The 15,727-nt window shown below is 28.8% G+C and overlaps 2 protein-coding genes across 2 annotated transcripts in view; one reads left to right on the forward strand and one right to left on the reverse strand.

The window, feature by feature from the left end:
• Positions 1–4,125: 4,125 nt before the first annotated feature.
• On the forward strand, positions 4,126–6,422 carry LOC129984296 (uncharacterized). The gene has a single exon (XM_056094155.1). The coding sequence runs from the start codon at positions 4,375–4,377 to the stop codon at positions 5,329–5,331; it is 957 nt and encodes a 318-aa protein (XP_055950130.1). The 5' UTR covers positions 4,126–4,374; the 3' UTR covers positions 5,332–6,422.
• Positions 6,423–12,394: 5,972 nt separating this feature from the next.
• The window catches only part of LOC129983726 (uncharacterized), a 36,605-nt gene continuing 33,272 nt past the window's right edge, over positions 12,395–15,727 (reverse strand). Inside the window, exons 16-17 of the mRNA XM_056093324.1 lie at positions 14,462–14,605; positions 12,395–13,762 (exon numbers count right to left, since the gene is read on the reverse strand). Of these exons, the coding sequence (XP_055949299.1) occupies positions 13,623–13,762; positions 14,462–14,605 (284 nt within the window). The 3' untranslated portion in view covers positions 12,395–13,622. The remainder of the gene's footprint in view (positions 13,763–14,461; positions 14,606–15,727) is intronic.

Here is a 15,727-nt window from a genome sequence, read left to right on the forward strand (position 1 = left end):
GTGTTATTTTCCTTTATGTATTTAGAAAATACGAACAGCTTAGAACTTTTTTTGTAATCAAAGTACTTTATAACTGAATTTCCATTATTTTTCTAATAGCAAATCTTGACTGTGAACGAAATTGCTTCCTCTTTAATTCTAAATTTTGAAACTAAAAGGGCAATCCAAAATGAAATGTAGATGTATACGATATTCCTATAAAGTTAAGCACAAAACTATCATAATCTATACTCTTGTACAAGATCTTACTGGTCCAATGGATGAGACACCGTTATAGCATATCAGAAGCTCTAGGTTTGAATCTCAAGGTAAGCAATTAACAGAAATAAAACAAATCATGGTTAAAAGATTTTCAAGCGATGCACTAAAAATTTAATAATTTCTTTCATACTCTAATAATTAAAATTTTTTTTTTTGGAATATTTACGGTATTGGGAATTAATTTCTTGAATATTGTGAGGACTATAATGTACACTATTGTGAACTATATTATATAATATCGGACTCTAGTATAACAAAGATCTTTTACGTTGCCTGCAACATCGTACATTGATGTAACACATAAAGCAGCAACATACAATATGTTTCCAAATTTAATGATAGTATGCAATAGAGTGTGCTACTTGGGAAGGCCCCTAGAAAACCTACTCCTTTCGTTTTTTTATTCATTCCATTTAGAATTAAGAAATGATCTAAATAATTGTATGACGGTTCCTTATGTAATAAGGTTTTCTTTTGAGTTTTCGCTTAACCAGTTGTATGTATATCCACCTTGTTTCTCGATCACTACACCATTATAGTCTGCCATGATGGGCCTTTCTCATTTGACCTTCATTCTTGTTCGTCATTAAAAACAAATTATGTTCATATTTGCATGTTCAGAAAATTTTAAATCTTAAGTTCCCTTGTAAATTGGTTTGTAAAATGATTAAGAAATTCTACTTATGAAATGTCGTCAATGGACACATTTTGTAACTGATGTTCACAGGGGTATAATGCAGAATCATCCACTTATTTGACACCCATTCTTCTTGGGGGACGAGATTCATAAGGCGTTAATTGTGGTATTCGGAATCGAGAAGGGCACATTTTCGTGCTTGCTGAATACTTGTTTTAGGTAGCAGTACATGTTAATTCTGATTGATCTAAACGGAAGATGTTTCAAATCCTTTGAACGCCATACTTCGGCTGAGCTGACACCGATGGATAGTCTTTTCTTTTACAGAAATTTTAATGAGTTCACAATGGCTTCCAATGATATTAGTAATACTTAAAATGTGAATATAAGTTGTAGCGCTGAATATTTTGAAAGGGTTTTTTCACATTGTTGCCTGTTTCAGAAAATCACGTTAAAATGGGTTTTTGTTGTTGTTGCTGTTATCTATTTTTTGCACTTCAGATGTTGCAACTCCACCAGATCATTTGGGGCGTTCTCTCATCTCAGGCCTATTTTGAAAACTGCGCCTAACAGTAAGCGATTCTTCCCCGTTGACGGTCCCGTCTATTTCTTGCCGTTAATAGTACTTCTCAAAAGAAAACAGAAAATACGATGGATTTTCATTATAATTCTCGATACAATACTTGTGGTGTACTACTGGATAGAGGGGAGGGAGGGTACATCAATCTTCCTTAAAATCATGATAATGATTGGAGAGTAAAATAACTGTTTTACAGCTTGGACGCTATTATTATTATTCAAATAGATAAAATTTCGATTTTTAACAGCAAACAGTGCCATCGCGTAATGCCATAAAGTCATAATTAATAGATGTCAAAAAATTTCAATGAATGAAGAGAAAATTGTAAATAGTAATCAGAAAACCAGTTTTGGGATCAAAATTTTAAGAGACGGAATTTCTTGGTGATGGAAAGTGAGCTTGCTCCAAAGGTATATTCTTTGAAATGAATACTTCAAATAGTGCACGAGAATATGTCCAATGTCATTTTCTTGGTTACAGAAGAGGTAATTGGAGTTATTATGAAGTCCGAATTTATTCAGTAGAACTGGGGTGATCATCCAGGTGTGTTGTTATTACAACTTCCCCCCCATTTTTAACATCTTCCGGACAAATATTGATTTTTCAGTAATTGTACTATCTGTAGACGTTTTCCTTATTATTTTGGAGGATTTTTTTGAGATATAAACTAGTGAAGACTGAGAACAAAAAAAATAAATAAATAAAGATATCATCAGCAAAAATAAAGCAGTCCATCCATTCATTTAGGATTTAAAAAATAAAATAAATGTAGGATCGTGTCCCCAATCGAAAGTAGACTACACGTTTGCCTTTTCTATATTTTATTTTAATTGACGAACACAGGACTACACGAACATTAAGCAAAGGAACAAAAGTATAGGGTTGGTTGCAGTTTAGGTGGACATAGAATGGCTGTTATCCTTCAACTTCGACGCTCACACTCTCCCGCTTCAAGCGTCTCTTTACTGCCATTTGCCTCGCTTGCTTGCTTGCTTCTCCGTCTAGACGGAACATTACTGCCATCTGCAGGCAAGGGAGGGAGAGTAGCATAGGGGCTCACACTACATAAATTTTAAAAAAATCAGCCATATAGCGTGAAAAGAATTGAGGATAGGAATAAAATATTTGTCTTCTATTCCTTCATTCGTCTTCCTTTTATTGCAGATAGATCATAATCGCTCCATTAGAAGCTTGCCCCAAAGAGGAACACAAGCAGTAATCCGATTTGTGTGGTCGGAAGGCGTATCAGGGGTGCAATCTGTCAAAGCACCTGTTTGGCACAATACGGGGACAGTGTCAAGCTGCAATGGAGTCTCTACGAATGAACAGAAAAATTCAAAATTGGTCCATGTGTATTGCGCATGATTAAGGAGTCGGACGACCATCTGTGGCCACAAATGATGACAACATTGAGCGTGCACATGACATGGTTCTGTTATACAGATGTGATTATTTATTAAGTGCTACATCATCTACAAATTAGTCATAGAATAGAAACATCCACAATCGCCCAGCAAGAAAAAGTTCAAAACCAGTCCATCTGCAGGAAAATGATGCTTGCCGTTTTTTGAGACGCAAAAGATCCAGTACTGGAACATTATCAGAAGAGCGGAACAATAATAAACAATGAGCGTTACAGTGAGATCTAACTGATAAGCTTGTTGCTATTGGCGAGGATCGAACTCGCAACCTTTGGGTTCGTAGCCGAGTAACAAGACCACTAGACAAAAGAAATTTCTCATATCTCGTAGCTGTTATCTGGCTTATAAAGCATCACCACATTACTCCCCCTTCAGTTCGTCGGAGGGGAGACGAACGATTTTTTTCCTGTTTTTGCTGTTATTAGTGGTGATATATTGGCTGTTGCGCCTTATCCATTTTTTTTTTGGCTGATTATTTATCAGCTGCATTTTTTATTGGCTGACTATTTATCAGCTTCATTTTTTTTATTTATTTATTTCTGGTAAAGGGCGTCACGACAGTTGTATGAAGTTTGCGTATTTTCGTCATCGGGTCACCAATGTTGCTACTGGCGATAAGCGAGGATCGAACTCGCAACCTTTGGATTCGTAGCCGAGTAACAAGACCACTAGACAAAAGAAATTTCTCATGTCTCGTAGCTGTTATCTGGCTTATAAAGCGTCACCACAAGCTAAAACCTGCATTTCGAAGTAAACGCCAAGGACTAGTGTCGAAAGGTTTTGTTGCCGCAGAACAATGCCTGTCCACATACTGCTACCCATATTGCTGAAACACACCAAAACTCAAGTTTGAAGTAATGCCTCATCCTCCGTATAATCCCGATCTTGATTTTTCTAACTACCACTTGTTTAGTCCAAAGATACTTTAAGGGGCTGTCGATTTACTTCGGACCAAGAATGAAGGGCGCAGTGCATGGCTCGCTGCTCAGCCAAAAATCTTTTCTAAGGGCATCAGAAAGCTTGTACAGCGTTGAACCACTTGCATTAAAAAGCAAAGGGCTATACTGAAAAAGTTCAGTTTCCGATTTGTATTGATATAAAAATTATAGCTACATTGCGGACTCACCTTCGTAGAGTTTTGCATCACAAACTGGGGAGATTCTTTAGAATCTTTTTTTCTGGTATTTGGCAACACTATGTAATATCGTCTGCTGTTAGGTAAACAAACTTGTTTTGAATTGTTTTAGAATGCTATTTTTGAATATATCTTACAATTGTTTAAGCAGCGACTTTATAGAACATTTTCATTAGCTTCATATAACAGACGAAAGATTTCCTAATTATTTTTATCATTCGATGTTTTGTTGATGAAAAACAAGTATTAATACATCCAGATGTGTTTTTATAGTTACACACCACAGAGTCGAATAGCGATTACAATCTAGCATGGATTCATTATTATTTATTGTATAAACATGTCATTCAATACTTTTTGGAAGATATTTTTGCGTAATCGATACAGAATTTTATGTAGTGTATTGTTTCTTGTTACTTTTGGTTGCGTTTTATTAAATTCGTACAGTTCGAATTTACGGGTAAGATTGAAAAACTTTTTTGCGGGTGATATTGTGGATTTTACCTATGCTGATAATATAACTGGATTCGGTTACCCAATAGTGCCTAATGTAGTGCATTATGTTCATTTTGATGAACCTGATTTAAACTTTATTCAGGTTATTAGCATTAGAGCTGTGTACCTAAATAGCCCACCAGAAAGAATATTAATCCACTGCAATTGCTATAGTTTAAGAGGGAAATATTGGAATATGGTAAAGAATATTTCCATTCTAGAAATCTCATATATGAGGAAACCAACTCATATTTTCGAAAAATTATTAAGTTCTGTTTATCATTCATCAGATATAGCTAGGCTTGAAATATTAATGAAATATGGTGGCATATTTCTCGATACTGATACTTATGTTATAAAGTCTTTGGAATATTTTAGAAGATTCGAAATGACTCTCGGTTGGCCACCATCTCAAAATCTTGGAACTCAATTATTAATTGCTCATAAAAACGCTAGATTTCTAAAACTGTGGTACAATTCATATCGTTACTATAGAAGAGAGCGTTGGTACTACAATGCAGGAGAACTTCCAACGCAGTTCATTTTAGAACCTATGCCATATTTAGTCCATAGAGTCCCATATGATTTTGGAGTTCATAATTTAGTGCATCTACTCTATGGAACTCATAGTTCTGAATGGAAAAACTATCATGCCATTCATTTATTAGTGAGACATAAAAATTACCTGTTACCTGGTGATACTGTTGAAGAATTTAATGAAGAAAACATTAAAACATATAACAAAACATTTGGTGATATGGCAAGACTAGTTTTATATGGTTCAACAGATATTATTGAATGATATACTATATACTTTGTTTTTGATGATTTTTTAAATTATATATTATTAGAACAAAGGGACATTGTGATATTTATAACATGAAGCATTCCCTGTGATATATGGAGTTACTCTATTTTTAAAAAATTACATAATGTAAACATTACATAAAAATTACGTTTAAAAGTTATGTAATTTTTACATAACTTTTATATGCATAAAATATTTTTATATATATAGTTAATGCAAAAAGAGCTGAAATAATTAGGGGTCATAACATTATATTAACAAGACATACCAAGGCAGAAAAAACTATTATTAAATAATGTTTGGATTAATAAATTATATCTTTTAAAATTTGAGATTTATTTTTAATTGTGCAAATTTTTTAATTAATCTGAAGGCCTTTTGTATAAAAATTTTAGCAATTTTAAGATATGAAATGAAAAAATTAAATTTCATATATCATATAATTAATTTCTTAATCAAAAAATTACTTTATGACTATGAGTTAATTTCATGAATTATGAAATACTTAAATTTTATATATCATATGATTCTCTGTATAAGCTGAAATTTTCTTAACTTTTCTAAAGCTAAACTATGGGGGAGGGCAGCTTATCTCCAGATATATTAATTTTATAAAAAAAAAATATAGGTAATTTTTTATTAAATCGGGTGCAAATGATGAATCATTAAATATAAATAATTTTTTTTCTACAGTTCTATTTCTTATGTTTAAAAAATTATTTTAAAATGAGGCGAGTTATTTTTTTTGTATGAATGCATTGTTTTATTTTGGAAATTGTTTAATATTGCTAGATTGTTTTGTCAGACGAAGGATATACAGAGAAATGCTAAATAGCATGCTGTTAGAATTTCTGTGAATGTGATTGGCTATAGCTTGAAATTTATTATATATAATATATATAAGACTTTCTCTTCCTATTCATCTTTCAAACAAAAAATAAAATGGTATAAAAAATAAGACTAGCATTGGTACAACAGACAGCAAATGAATGGAAAAAAATATGCTAACCTCAAATAGAATTACCAGTGTTAAAACTATTATCGTTAGTATTTACCATTTCACGTTATAGTGCCTTCTTTAGAAAACATCCAATATATAGTTTATATATTTTTTAATATATTGTTTCAACTATATACAAGTTTTTGAATTTTGTGTAAACTTTTGTTGAAAAATGCATTCTCAACTTCAATGCATTATATATCTATCAATTGTGTGGTATTTGGAAATATATAATATTAATTTTACCATTTATTTTTGTCAGTATTTTTTGATTTTTCCATTTTATTTGTTCTAATTATATACAAAATTTTCGTTGAAATACTACGACAAAATATTTTACTGTGCATTCAAATTTTACAATTAAAATTCATCTGTTTTCATAAAATTATTTTTAAAAAATCGGCAACATCTTTTATAAAATAAAGGGATCATTTCATAAGAATATACATAATTTTGTTTAAAATTCAATTCCATATTCATTACCTTTAGTGACCAGTAAGTTCATCTGGACTAATGGTTGCTGGAAATTTAAATTAATGTTCCAGGTAACTATATCTCGATTGCTTCCTCAGTAAAATATTTTTTAATTTTGAAATCTAACTATATATTAGAAGCTTGCACTTTTCTGATCATTGGGCTATACATTTACCTAATATTAATTATTTGTTTATTAATATTTTGTTATTTTATATTATTTATTTATTAATATTTTGTTTGTATGTATCTTTATGCAGCATAAAAATTAGTGTATTTCAAAAACTTTCAGTACTGCTTGATTCTGAAGTTAAACTTTAAATGTAAATGCAACAAAATTTCAAAAACTTTTATTAAAAGCATACCTTATACCGAAAATTACTCGACATAGAAAAATTAGCTGAATTTTCATATCTTGATTATTGATAATTGGATAAAAAACAAGCCATTTAATTTTTTTTTGAAATTTTAGAGGATATAAAAATTATGTTTGTATTGTTATATTTTTGGAGGTAATGTCAAAAAAATGTCAGAATTTCAACTAAATTGAATTAATTAAAAATTCTTAAAGTAACATAAGATGCAAGTTTCCATCTTCTTGGATTAAGTAAAAATTGGATTAAGTAAATTTTTAGGGTTAAGAAAATTATGCCCAAGATTAATTTTAAATTCTTCAATATTTTTATGTAAAAATCAAATATTTTTACAAGTGAAATTATTTTTAAAAAATCGTTTTGACTTGTAAAATTAATTTTAAAATCTTTTCTAATGAGTTAAATTATAGATAATTTATCTGGTACATCATGGAATGCTTTCATTACTGAATCTTTGAATCACTTTGACAATACTTTATCAGTATCTCTAATACCAGCTTTGGTTCCATTTGGGGTTTTAACCCTTTGCACTCGGATGATGACTCACCATTCAAAAAGTGGCACCATTTTGATGTTTTATTTATTTTTCAAAGAAATTTGATTTAAAACAATTATTAATATTTATTTTTCAAGGCAATAAATGAATCTTTGTATTAGGTGAATAATTATGCATCGGATTACTTTTCTGAGTTCAGAGTTAATTCATTGCAAATGAAATAACATATAAAAAGATCTTGTTAAATAGTATTTTTTGTGCAATCAATGCAAAAAAATAAGACACTTATTCTATTTTTAATCCTTATTGATAAGCTGAAAGAATTCTTGGAGGTTCTTAGCTTTTTTTGGCTTTGGACGCAGTTGTAATTTTGGAACAATTCTGTGATATCAATACATGTACTGGGTACATTAGAACTCACTTCTTTGAGATACATAGTGGAATCTTATTTTATTGTTTTACTTATTTCCTAGATTTGCCACTTACATCATTATGAAGCTTAAAATATATAACAAGTATAATAAGTCTACAAAAAAAAAAAAAAAGTAAGATTATCTATCTATACGTTACAAAACTAACTTTTACTAGGTAATTCAATTATTATCTACTGCTTGCTCTCGGATTTGAAATACATGCGCCTTTACGCGTGCATTTATTTAATCAAAGTAGAAGAGAGAAGGAAAATGAAAGATGTTTAAATTTAACCTAAGGTGAACTAGGCAGTTTAGGAGGCGGAAAGACTATAACTCGTAATATTGTCGGAAAAATATATTAAAGCATAATAAAATTCTTTAGAGAAAAATTTTTTACAGTAAGGAAGATAAACATCGAATTATGGTGAATAAATAAAAGATTTCTGTTATTGAAATTTGTTAATTCACTTTGCTGCAAAATAATATTTTATGTTAAAACACTTTTTTTAAATTTATTATTGAAGGTTTTGATAACATTTTTAAATTAACAATGTTAGTAAATTTTAATCACATTTAATGATATTAAATAAAATATTCTTCATGTCATTTCTGAAGCTTTTTTATCACAAACTAGCCATTACCATCCATATGCTGAATTTAACTAAAATAGCACGGTCAGAAACGACACTAGCATACAAAGAGAGGGGGAGGTGGGAACTGAACAAACAAGTATTTTATGGGGTAGAAATCAAGGTCAAAGAATTCTGGAAATACGCACATCCTTTAGCAAAATAGAATAGTTGAAAAGTGATAATCTTTGGTTACTGAAACGAACTATATATATTTTAGTTCAATGTAAAAAAAATTACAAGAACGAATTAAATTACTTTTCTGTTCATATGAAACTACATTCAAGATCTATGCTATCAAAATAATATATTCCTATCCTAAAAAAAAAAAAAAAAAAAAAAAAAAAAAAACGAAAGATATCCTAATTTTTCTTATTTTGAAATGAACTTTTTCTAATATATTTTTTAAAATCATTATGCTCTATTCTATCACCTGAATTTTTTTTTAAAAATAGCTAAACAAGTTTTCATAGAATCCGTTTTATGTTATGTTTTTCCATTACATTTATTTCGAATTCTCAAAATAAAAAACATTAAATTGTTCCTCTATACATATGTTCAATCATGCATTATAATTACTAATCTATAATCTAATATATAATGCATTATATTACTAATCTATGAATGTAATGAATATTATAAGGAACTTTAAGACATAAATCTTAAGAGAATTTTTTTCAGAATTTAGGCATTATTTGACGAGTGGAAATAGAATCCAAGACAAAGTAAGATTAGAATTATCAATAGCTTCTTTGAACTCTGCAATATCTCTATCCTTAAAATTGATATCATGCTGAAAAAAAAATGGCATTAACAAAAATTTATTCATAAAACCATATTTTTAAATAGTAAAAACTATTACATGGACTATTAAATCTAGGTCTTTAAATAAAACCCACACTAATAACCTATAAAAGAATATGAAATTATCAAGAATAAGAAAATAGAATCGAATGTCACACTGAAATGTTACCTTCTTTCGGTATTTGATGAAAAATTCTGTACTTAAAAGGAAGTGACATTTTTGCATTTGTTTGTACAAAAATAATAGAAAAATTTCCGAGGGAAAAAAAGAGCAAATGTAATAAGACTTCACAGAGCGGATCAAATACCTTTATCACTTGAATTGAATCTTTCCTAATTAAGCTAAAAGTCCAAAATTAATATTTGACTCTTTATGTGCACTTAAGGATATGCCAACTATTTCATTAAAATCTGTAGATCTTATTAGTTAAATTCTGTAAATGAGCCTGCTGTGTATTTAAACTTGTATATGTTAGATTCTCTCTAATCCAACACACAAGCCCGTACGCTATCGGCAGAAAATGTCCAAACTATATAGAATCATTTAGACATTACTGAATTATACCAAAAAAAAAAAAAAAAATCTTTTACGAATAGAGAATAGTGAGGAGGAAAGATAATTAATGTGTTGATTAAGAGTATTTTAAACGGATAAATCCTGAGCTGAAAAGGAGAAGAGGTAGCTTTCAAGTTTTCTTTTATAAAACTCATCGTCAAGCAAAGGCATCGTCCAAAAGGTGCAATCAAGAGTCTACCGTATATAAAACACATAATCTCATTATATATATATATATACTAGCCGCCTTTGGCGACCAGCCGGTTCGCCAATCTTAATGTTCGTTAAAATTTTAATAATTAAATATTTTATGCAATTTCTACTTTAATAGCTTCTTCATCAAAATATTTTAAAACTTCAAATTTTGATTATCATATAATTCATTCATAATATTATAAATGCCTTCAGTCATAACGTAATATGTATCTCTCTCATTTTCTGTTAGCACCCGTAGAATTTATGCTTTAAATTAAAGTGGAAAGAATTTATCTTCAATTAATATAATAATATTTTTTACTGAAACAAAGCATTTTTTTATAATCTGATTACTGAAAATAGAGTCACTCAGCGTTTCAACTTTATGGGCACTAAAGAATATCTTTTTTAATTTATGTAATATCTCAAGAGTTGGTCAACAAAATTTTCTTAGATTCATTATGAGCAGATCGATTCATTAACAATGTTTAAATTTAAATGCATCAAACACTAAGAAAATAAAACGAATCGTTTAAAATAACGGTTGAAAACGGTAGAATTTATGCTTTAAATTAAAGTGGAAAGAAGTTATCTTCAATTAATATAATAATATTTTTTACTGAAACAAAGCATTTTTTTATAATCTGATTACTGAAAATAGAGTCACTCAGCGTTTAAACTTTATGGGCACTAAAGAATATCTTTTTTAATTTATGTAATATCTCAAGAGTTGGTCAACAAAATTTTCTTAGATTCATTATGAGCAGATCGATTCATTAACAATGTTTAAATGCATCAAACACTAAGAAAATAAAACGAATCGTTTAAAATAAACGGTTGAAAACAGGTTTTAAAAAAACTACTTAAAAAACGATAAGCATATACAAAAAATATATAACTAACATAAATACAATTTACTTACAAAAGCATGCAACTAACCCAAAACATCCATTGATAACGTTGTCATGGCAACAATCAGAGCAGAATGCGCATGCGTGAATTTTCTTCGCCGGTTACGTAACGAAAATACGTGATTTTTTCTACGCCAGTTGGGGTAACGCTATGCGGATTAGAAATTTTTAATTTCCGTTATTCTGTTTTATTTTAATTCAAAAGTACTTCAGAATGAATCTGAAAGATTGATTCGTTAACAATGTTTAATTTTAAATGCATCAAACATTAAGAAAATAAACAGAACCGATTGAAATAATCCGCCGAAAAATTTTAACCCTAGCCTCATTACTGTTGGGAGAAAAAAAAACTGAAGCCTTTCTCGTTTGGCGCTGGGGATAATGGAAGATTTTTTTGGCGGAAAAGTTGGCGGTAGGGAAAATAGAAGATTTTTTTGGCGGGAAAGTTAGTTTTTAATTAATAATTAAAATTCTAATTAAAAATTCGAAAAAAGAAACCCCAGGTGCACATTCCCAACCTCCAAGGTATACATGTACCAAATTTGGTAGCTGTATGTCAAACGGTCTGGCCTGTAGAGCGCCAACACACACACACACATTGAGCTTTATTATAAGTATAGATAACATCCGAATTCAAAGTGTTAATGTCCTACACAAAAGACATCTGCCATTTACATTATTTTGACATAGTATAAAGTGCAATTCGCTAATTTCTCAGATTTGATTTTAAAATTTAATTGATACTATATTTTAATGTCTTTTTCTGGTATAAAAATAAGAAAAACAACACCTTTTGTAATTCTTTATTTGTTTTATTTAAAATAAAACCGATTTCATAGACATTTATATCGATTAGTTACACTTGCATTAGGAAAGAATTGGATTTTTATAATACATATATGATTTGTATAGGAAAATTTATTAGACATCATTTAGCTGAATAAAACAATAGTAATTCAATTTAAGTTTATAATTGAAACATAACATTTGAAGTAAATTATAATATTAAATATCAATATTATATAAAAATTATCAAAATAAATTTTATATTTTATTAATTTAAAATATAACAACATGAAAATAATAATAAAAAAATGCACATGTAATTAAATACAGAATAAGGCACTTTTCAAATGTAAATTTCAATAAATGTAAAAATGATCCATAAAATATGGATATGCAAACAAAAATAAACACTCAAAATATTTTCACCAAAATTTAATAGATAATAACACAACATAAAAAGAACAAAGAAATGCTCAGACTATTTCAGTCTAACTTTACATCACTTGACTGTATATTCTGAAAATGTGGTAAACTTTAATTATTAAATTTGAAACATCAAATTAAAATATCAAAATGTATTTGTAAATTACAAATATTTTACATCGATACTTCATAAACATGGACTTGCCACACTTTCATAACATACATAAACATCTGATATCAGTCTTTAATTAGGCCATACAAAGAAACCTCAATACTGATACACTTGACCAATTTCTAAATAAATCTAAAAAGTACAAAATCACTGGGTTTAAGGAAATCATATTTTGTTTGTCTGCTTTTAAATAGGAGAAAAATATGACAAAGGACCAAGGGACGGAAACTATTACACCAGAACATATTCATGCCTTACCATTTATCACAGTAGATATACAAGCAATATATACACAAAAAAATATTATCTGAAAATTTAAAGGGAAAAATTCAGATTACTGTAATAAGAATGCATTACATAAATTTCTTAAAATTTATCTGATGAATGTCCCATACAATGATTACTACATAATTTTAAAAATTAAGATACTGAGATGGGATCATTAGAATATCACACATAATAAATTTAAAAAAAACTTACAGAACCAGAATAGAAAAGCATTTTTATTAATCTTAAATTTGCAAATTATTACTACAAATTAGATTTCAGAAAATTTAATAAAGTTTGATTATTTTGAAAATCTAATTAGTATTATTTAATTTAATCATTTATTTTAATCAATAAGAATAAACAACATATAAATTCAAGACATTCCAGTAATTTTATAATAATCACACACTTCAGGTTTAACTATCCTAAAACATGCCATAGCTAAATGATTTTTTAAAAAATAAATAATAGGACAATGAATTTCAGAACATATTGATTGATTAAATTTAAAAATTTAAAGAGAATTTACATAAATCTGTTTAATAACAAAATTGAAAATTTTGTTCATAATAAACATTTTTTTTTTGTTTTAATAATTATATATTTCTACATGAAATATAACAGTAAATGAAATTAAAATTTCTATATATAAAATACCAGTTTTAACGCTTGATTAAGAAGCAGACAAATTTTGAATAACTCAAAATAAGATATTGTACTGTTATTCAATTAAAATAGATGCAAAATGAGTATGAAAAATTCCCTTTCCAAGATGCATCATTTTAATGAATAGCAGAAAGATCATCAAATCGATGATATCGTCCATTCTTGAACTTTTGATAACCGTAAGGTATACCAACACCCAGTAAAGCACCAAGAGCAAGCATCAGAATTATACAGATCCAAAAAGCAGTAGCAGAATCTGAAAAAATAAAATGATTCAATTGGTTTTAATGAAAAAATCAATAGAATAAAAGCACTTTGCATATAAAAGATGAAATACATTTTGTAGAAATAGTTTTTTTTTTTTTATTTCCGAGTTGATAGAGACAATAGTTTACATAATGAGAGAAAACCCATTTATTTGATGAGCAGTAGATAAAAAATCAAACTAATATTTCTTAAATAGATAGATGCTTGATTTATTGGTATGCTCCAAAACAGAGATACTGATTCAAGAGAAAAATATATAAAAGTTGACCACTTTAGATATTAAGACAAAACATGTATGCATTCACATGTATGTAGTTATGATTTATTTTTCAGATTCATATAGACACTCTAATGTATACATGACAAGTCTGGTCTTAGATCTCAAATATATCAATTATGATTATTTTTCATAATCAGACTTCTTGATATATACATGAAACAATTTTGGCTTATCAGACTCTTGTTTAAACTCAAATACATCAATTATGTTTTATTTTTCAGATTCATAAAAACATCCTTGATATTCATACGTAACAACTTTGGTTTATCATATATTGTTAGACTTCAAATGCTATAAATACAAATAAGCCTGTCAAAAATCTTTAAAAATTAAATTTTTTTAATGTAATTAAATATGTTACTCCCTAAAAATTGTGCAATTAAAATTTGAATAATTTATGATACTTACATCCACCTTTCTCCTGCTTTGGTGGAATTGGAACAGACTCGCAATTCCTTTCATCAGTAAAATCACCACATTCATTAATGCCATTACATCTCCAGTCTGGATGTAAACAGATTTTGTTCGCACACTGATTTGTACTATTGCAGCCTGGGGAAAGAAAAAGATAATTTCATATAAAACTCTTACTTATGCACAAGGCCACATTAACTTTGAAAGATATGAACTAAACAAGCAGAAAGAAACTATAATCTATATATAGTATAAAATGAAATCTCCTGAAAGCATCTGTATGTTTGAACTCGAAAAACTCGAGAAATACTTAACCGATATTGGAGATATTTGTACCATTTTGTAGGGCACTTACTAGGGTAAGTTTTAGTATATTGAATTCATATCAAAATAAAAAAAAGGAATTTTATAGTTACAATTTTAATTATTTTCCTACTATGATTCACGCATGCGTTTAAACAGCAATATCTGTGCTTTGCACTTATCTGCATGTGTGTAAGAGCTGTGGTATGCATATGCGATACATTTCTTTGTTTACATCTGACTTTAAAAAGCAATTCAAAAAACATTATGCCCAAAATAATAAACTGATATTGAAAATATTTGTACATTTTATAAGGCATTTATTGGGAAAGGTTTTAGTATATTGAAGTCCATAAACAACTTTATATGGCCCTTTCTAGAATTACATCCAAGCAAAATCTTTTTTTCTTGGCACCAGGAGGAAAAACATCCAATATATAAAAAATGCTATGAAGCAAGATGAATTTTATTTTCATATGAGATTATACAGAGTTGATAAAGTGTCGAACAGTGGGTACAATGAGTTATTTGTATATTTTTAAATTTTAAAACAGCTTTTCTATTGCATATTTTTAGTGAATCTGGAACAGCTTTTCTATTGTATATTTTTAGTGAATCTGGAACAGCTTTGATATACAGTCATTTTCTCTTTAAAAAAATAGTTAATTGCCAAATTTTAGCAAAATGGCCAAATGTGACGCGAACGGCAGTAAAAGCTCCACCGAAAAATTAACAACCTCGCAAGGCGCCAAATGACTGTATATCTAAATTTAGTGAAAAATTGTTTTGTAGTTATTTTTGATGATTTCTAAATATATTTTTATGTTTGTTTGACATTGCGTGACATGTCCATGTCATACGAGGTGGAGGCTAGACTTAAGTTTAAAGCTAATTTTTCATCTTGGATGTTATGCCACGGGCAACGCTGTGTGGGTACTGCTACTATATATCACAATT

This window comes from Argiope bruennichi, chromosome 9 (genome assembly GCF_947563725.1).
Source record: "Argiope bruennichi chromosome 9, qqArgBrue1.1, whole genome shotgun sequence".
NCBI lineage: Eukaryota > Metazoa > Arthropoda > Arachnida > Araneae > Araneidae > Argiope > Argiope bruennichi.

Excerpts from the sequence above, each read along its gene's own strand:
- LOC129984296 (XM_056094155.1), top strand. The coding sequence starts at position 4,375 with ATGTCATTCAATACTTTTTGGAAGATATTTTTGCGTAATCGATACAGA.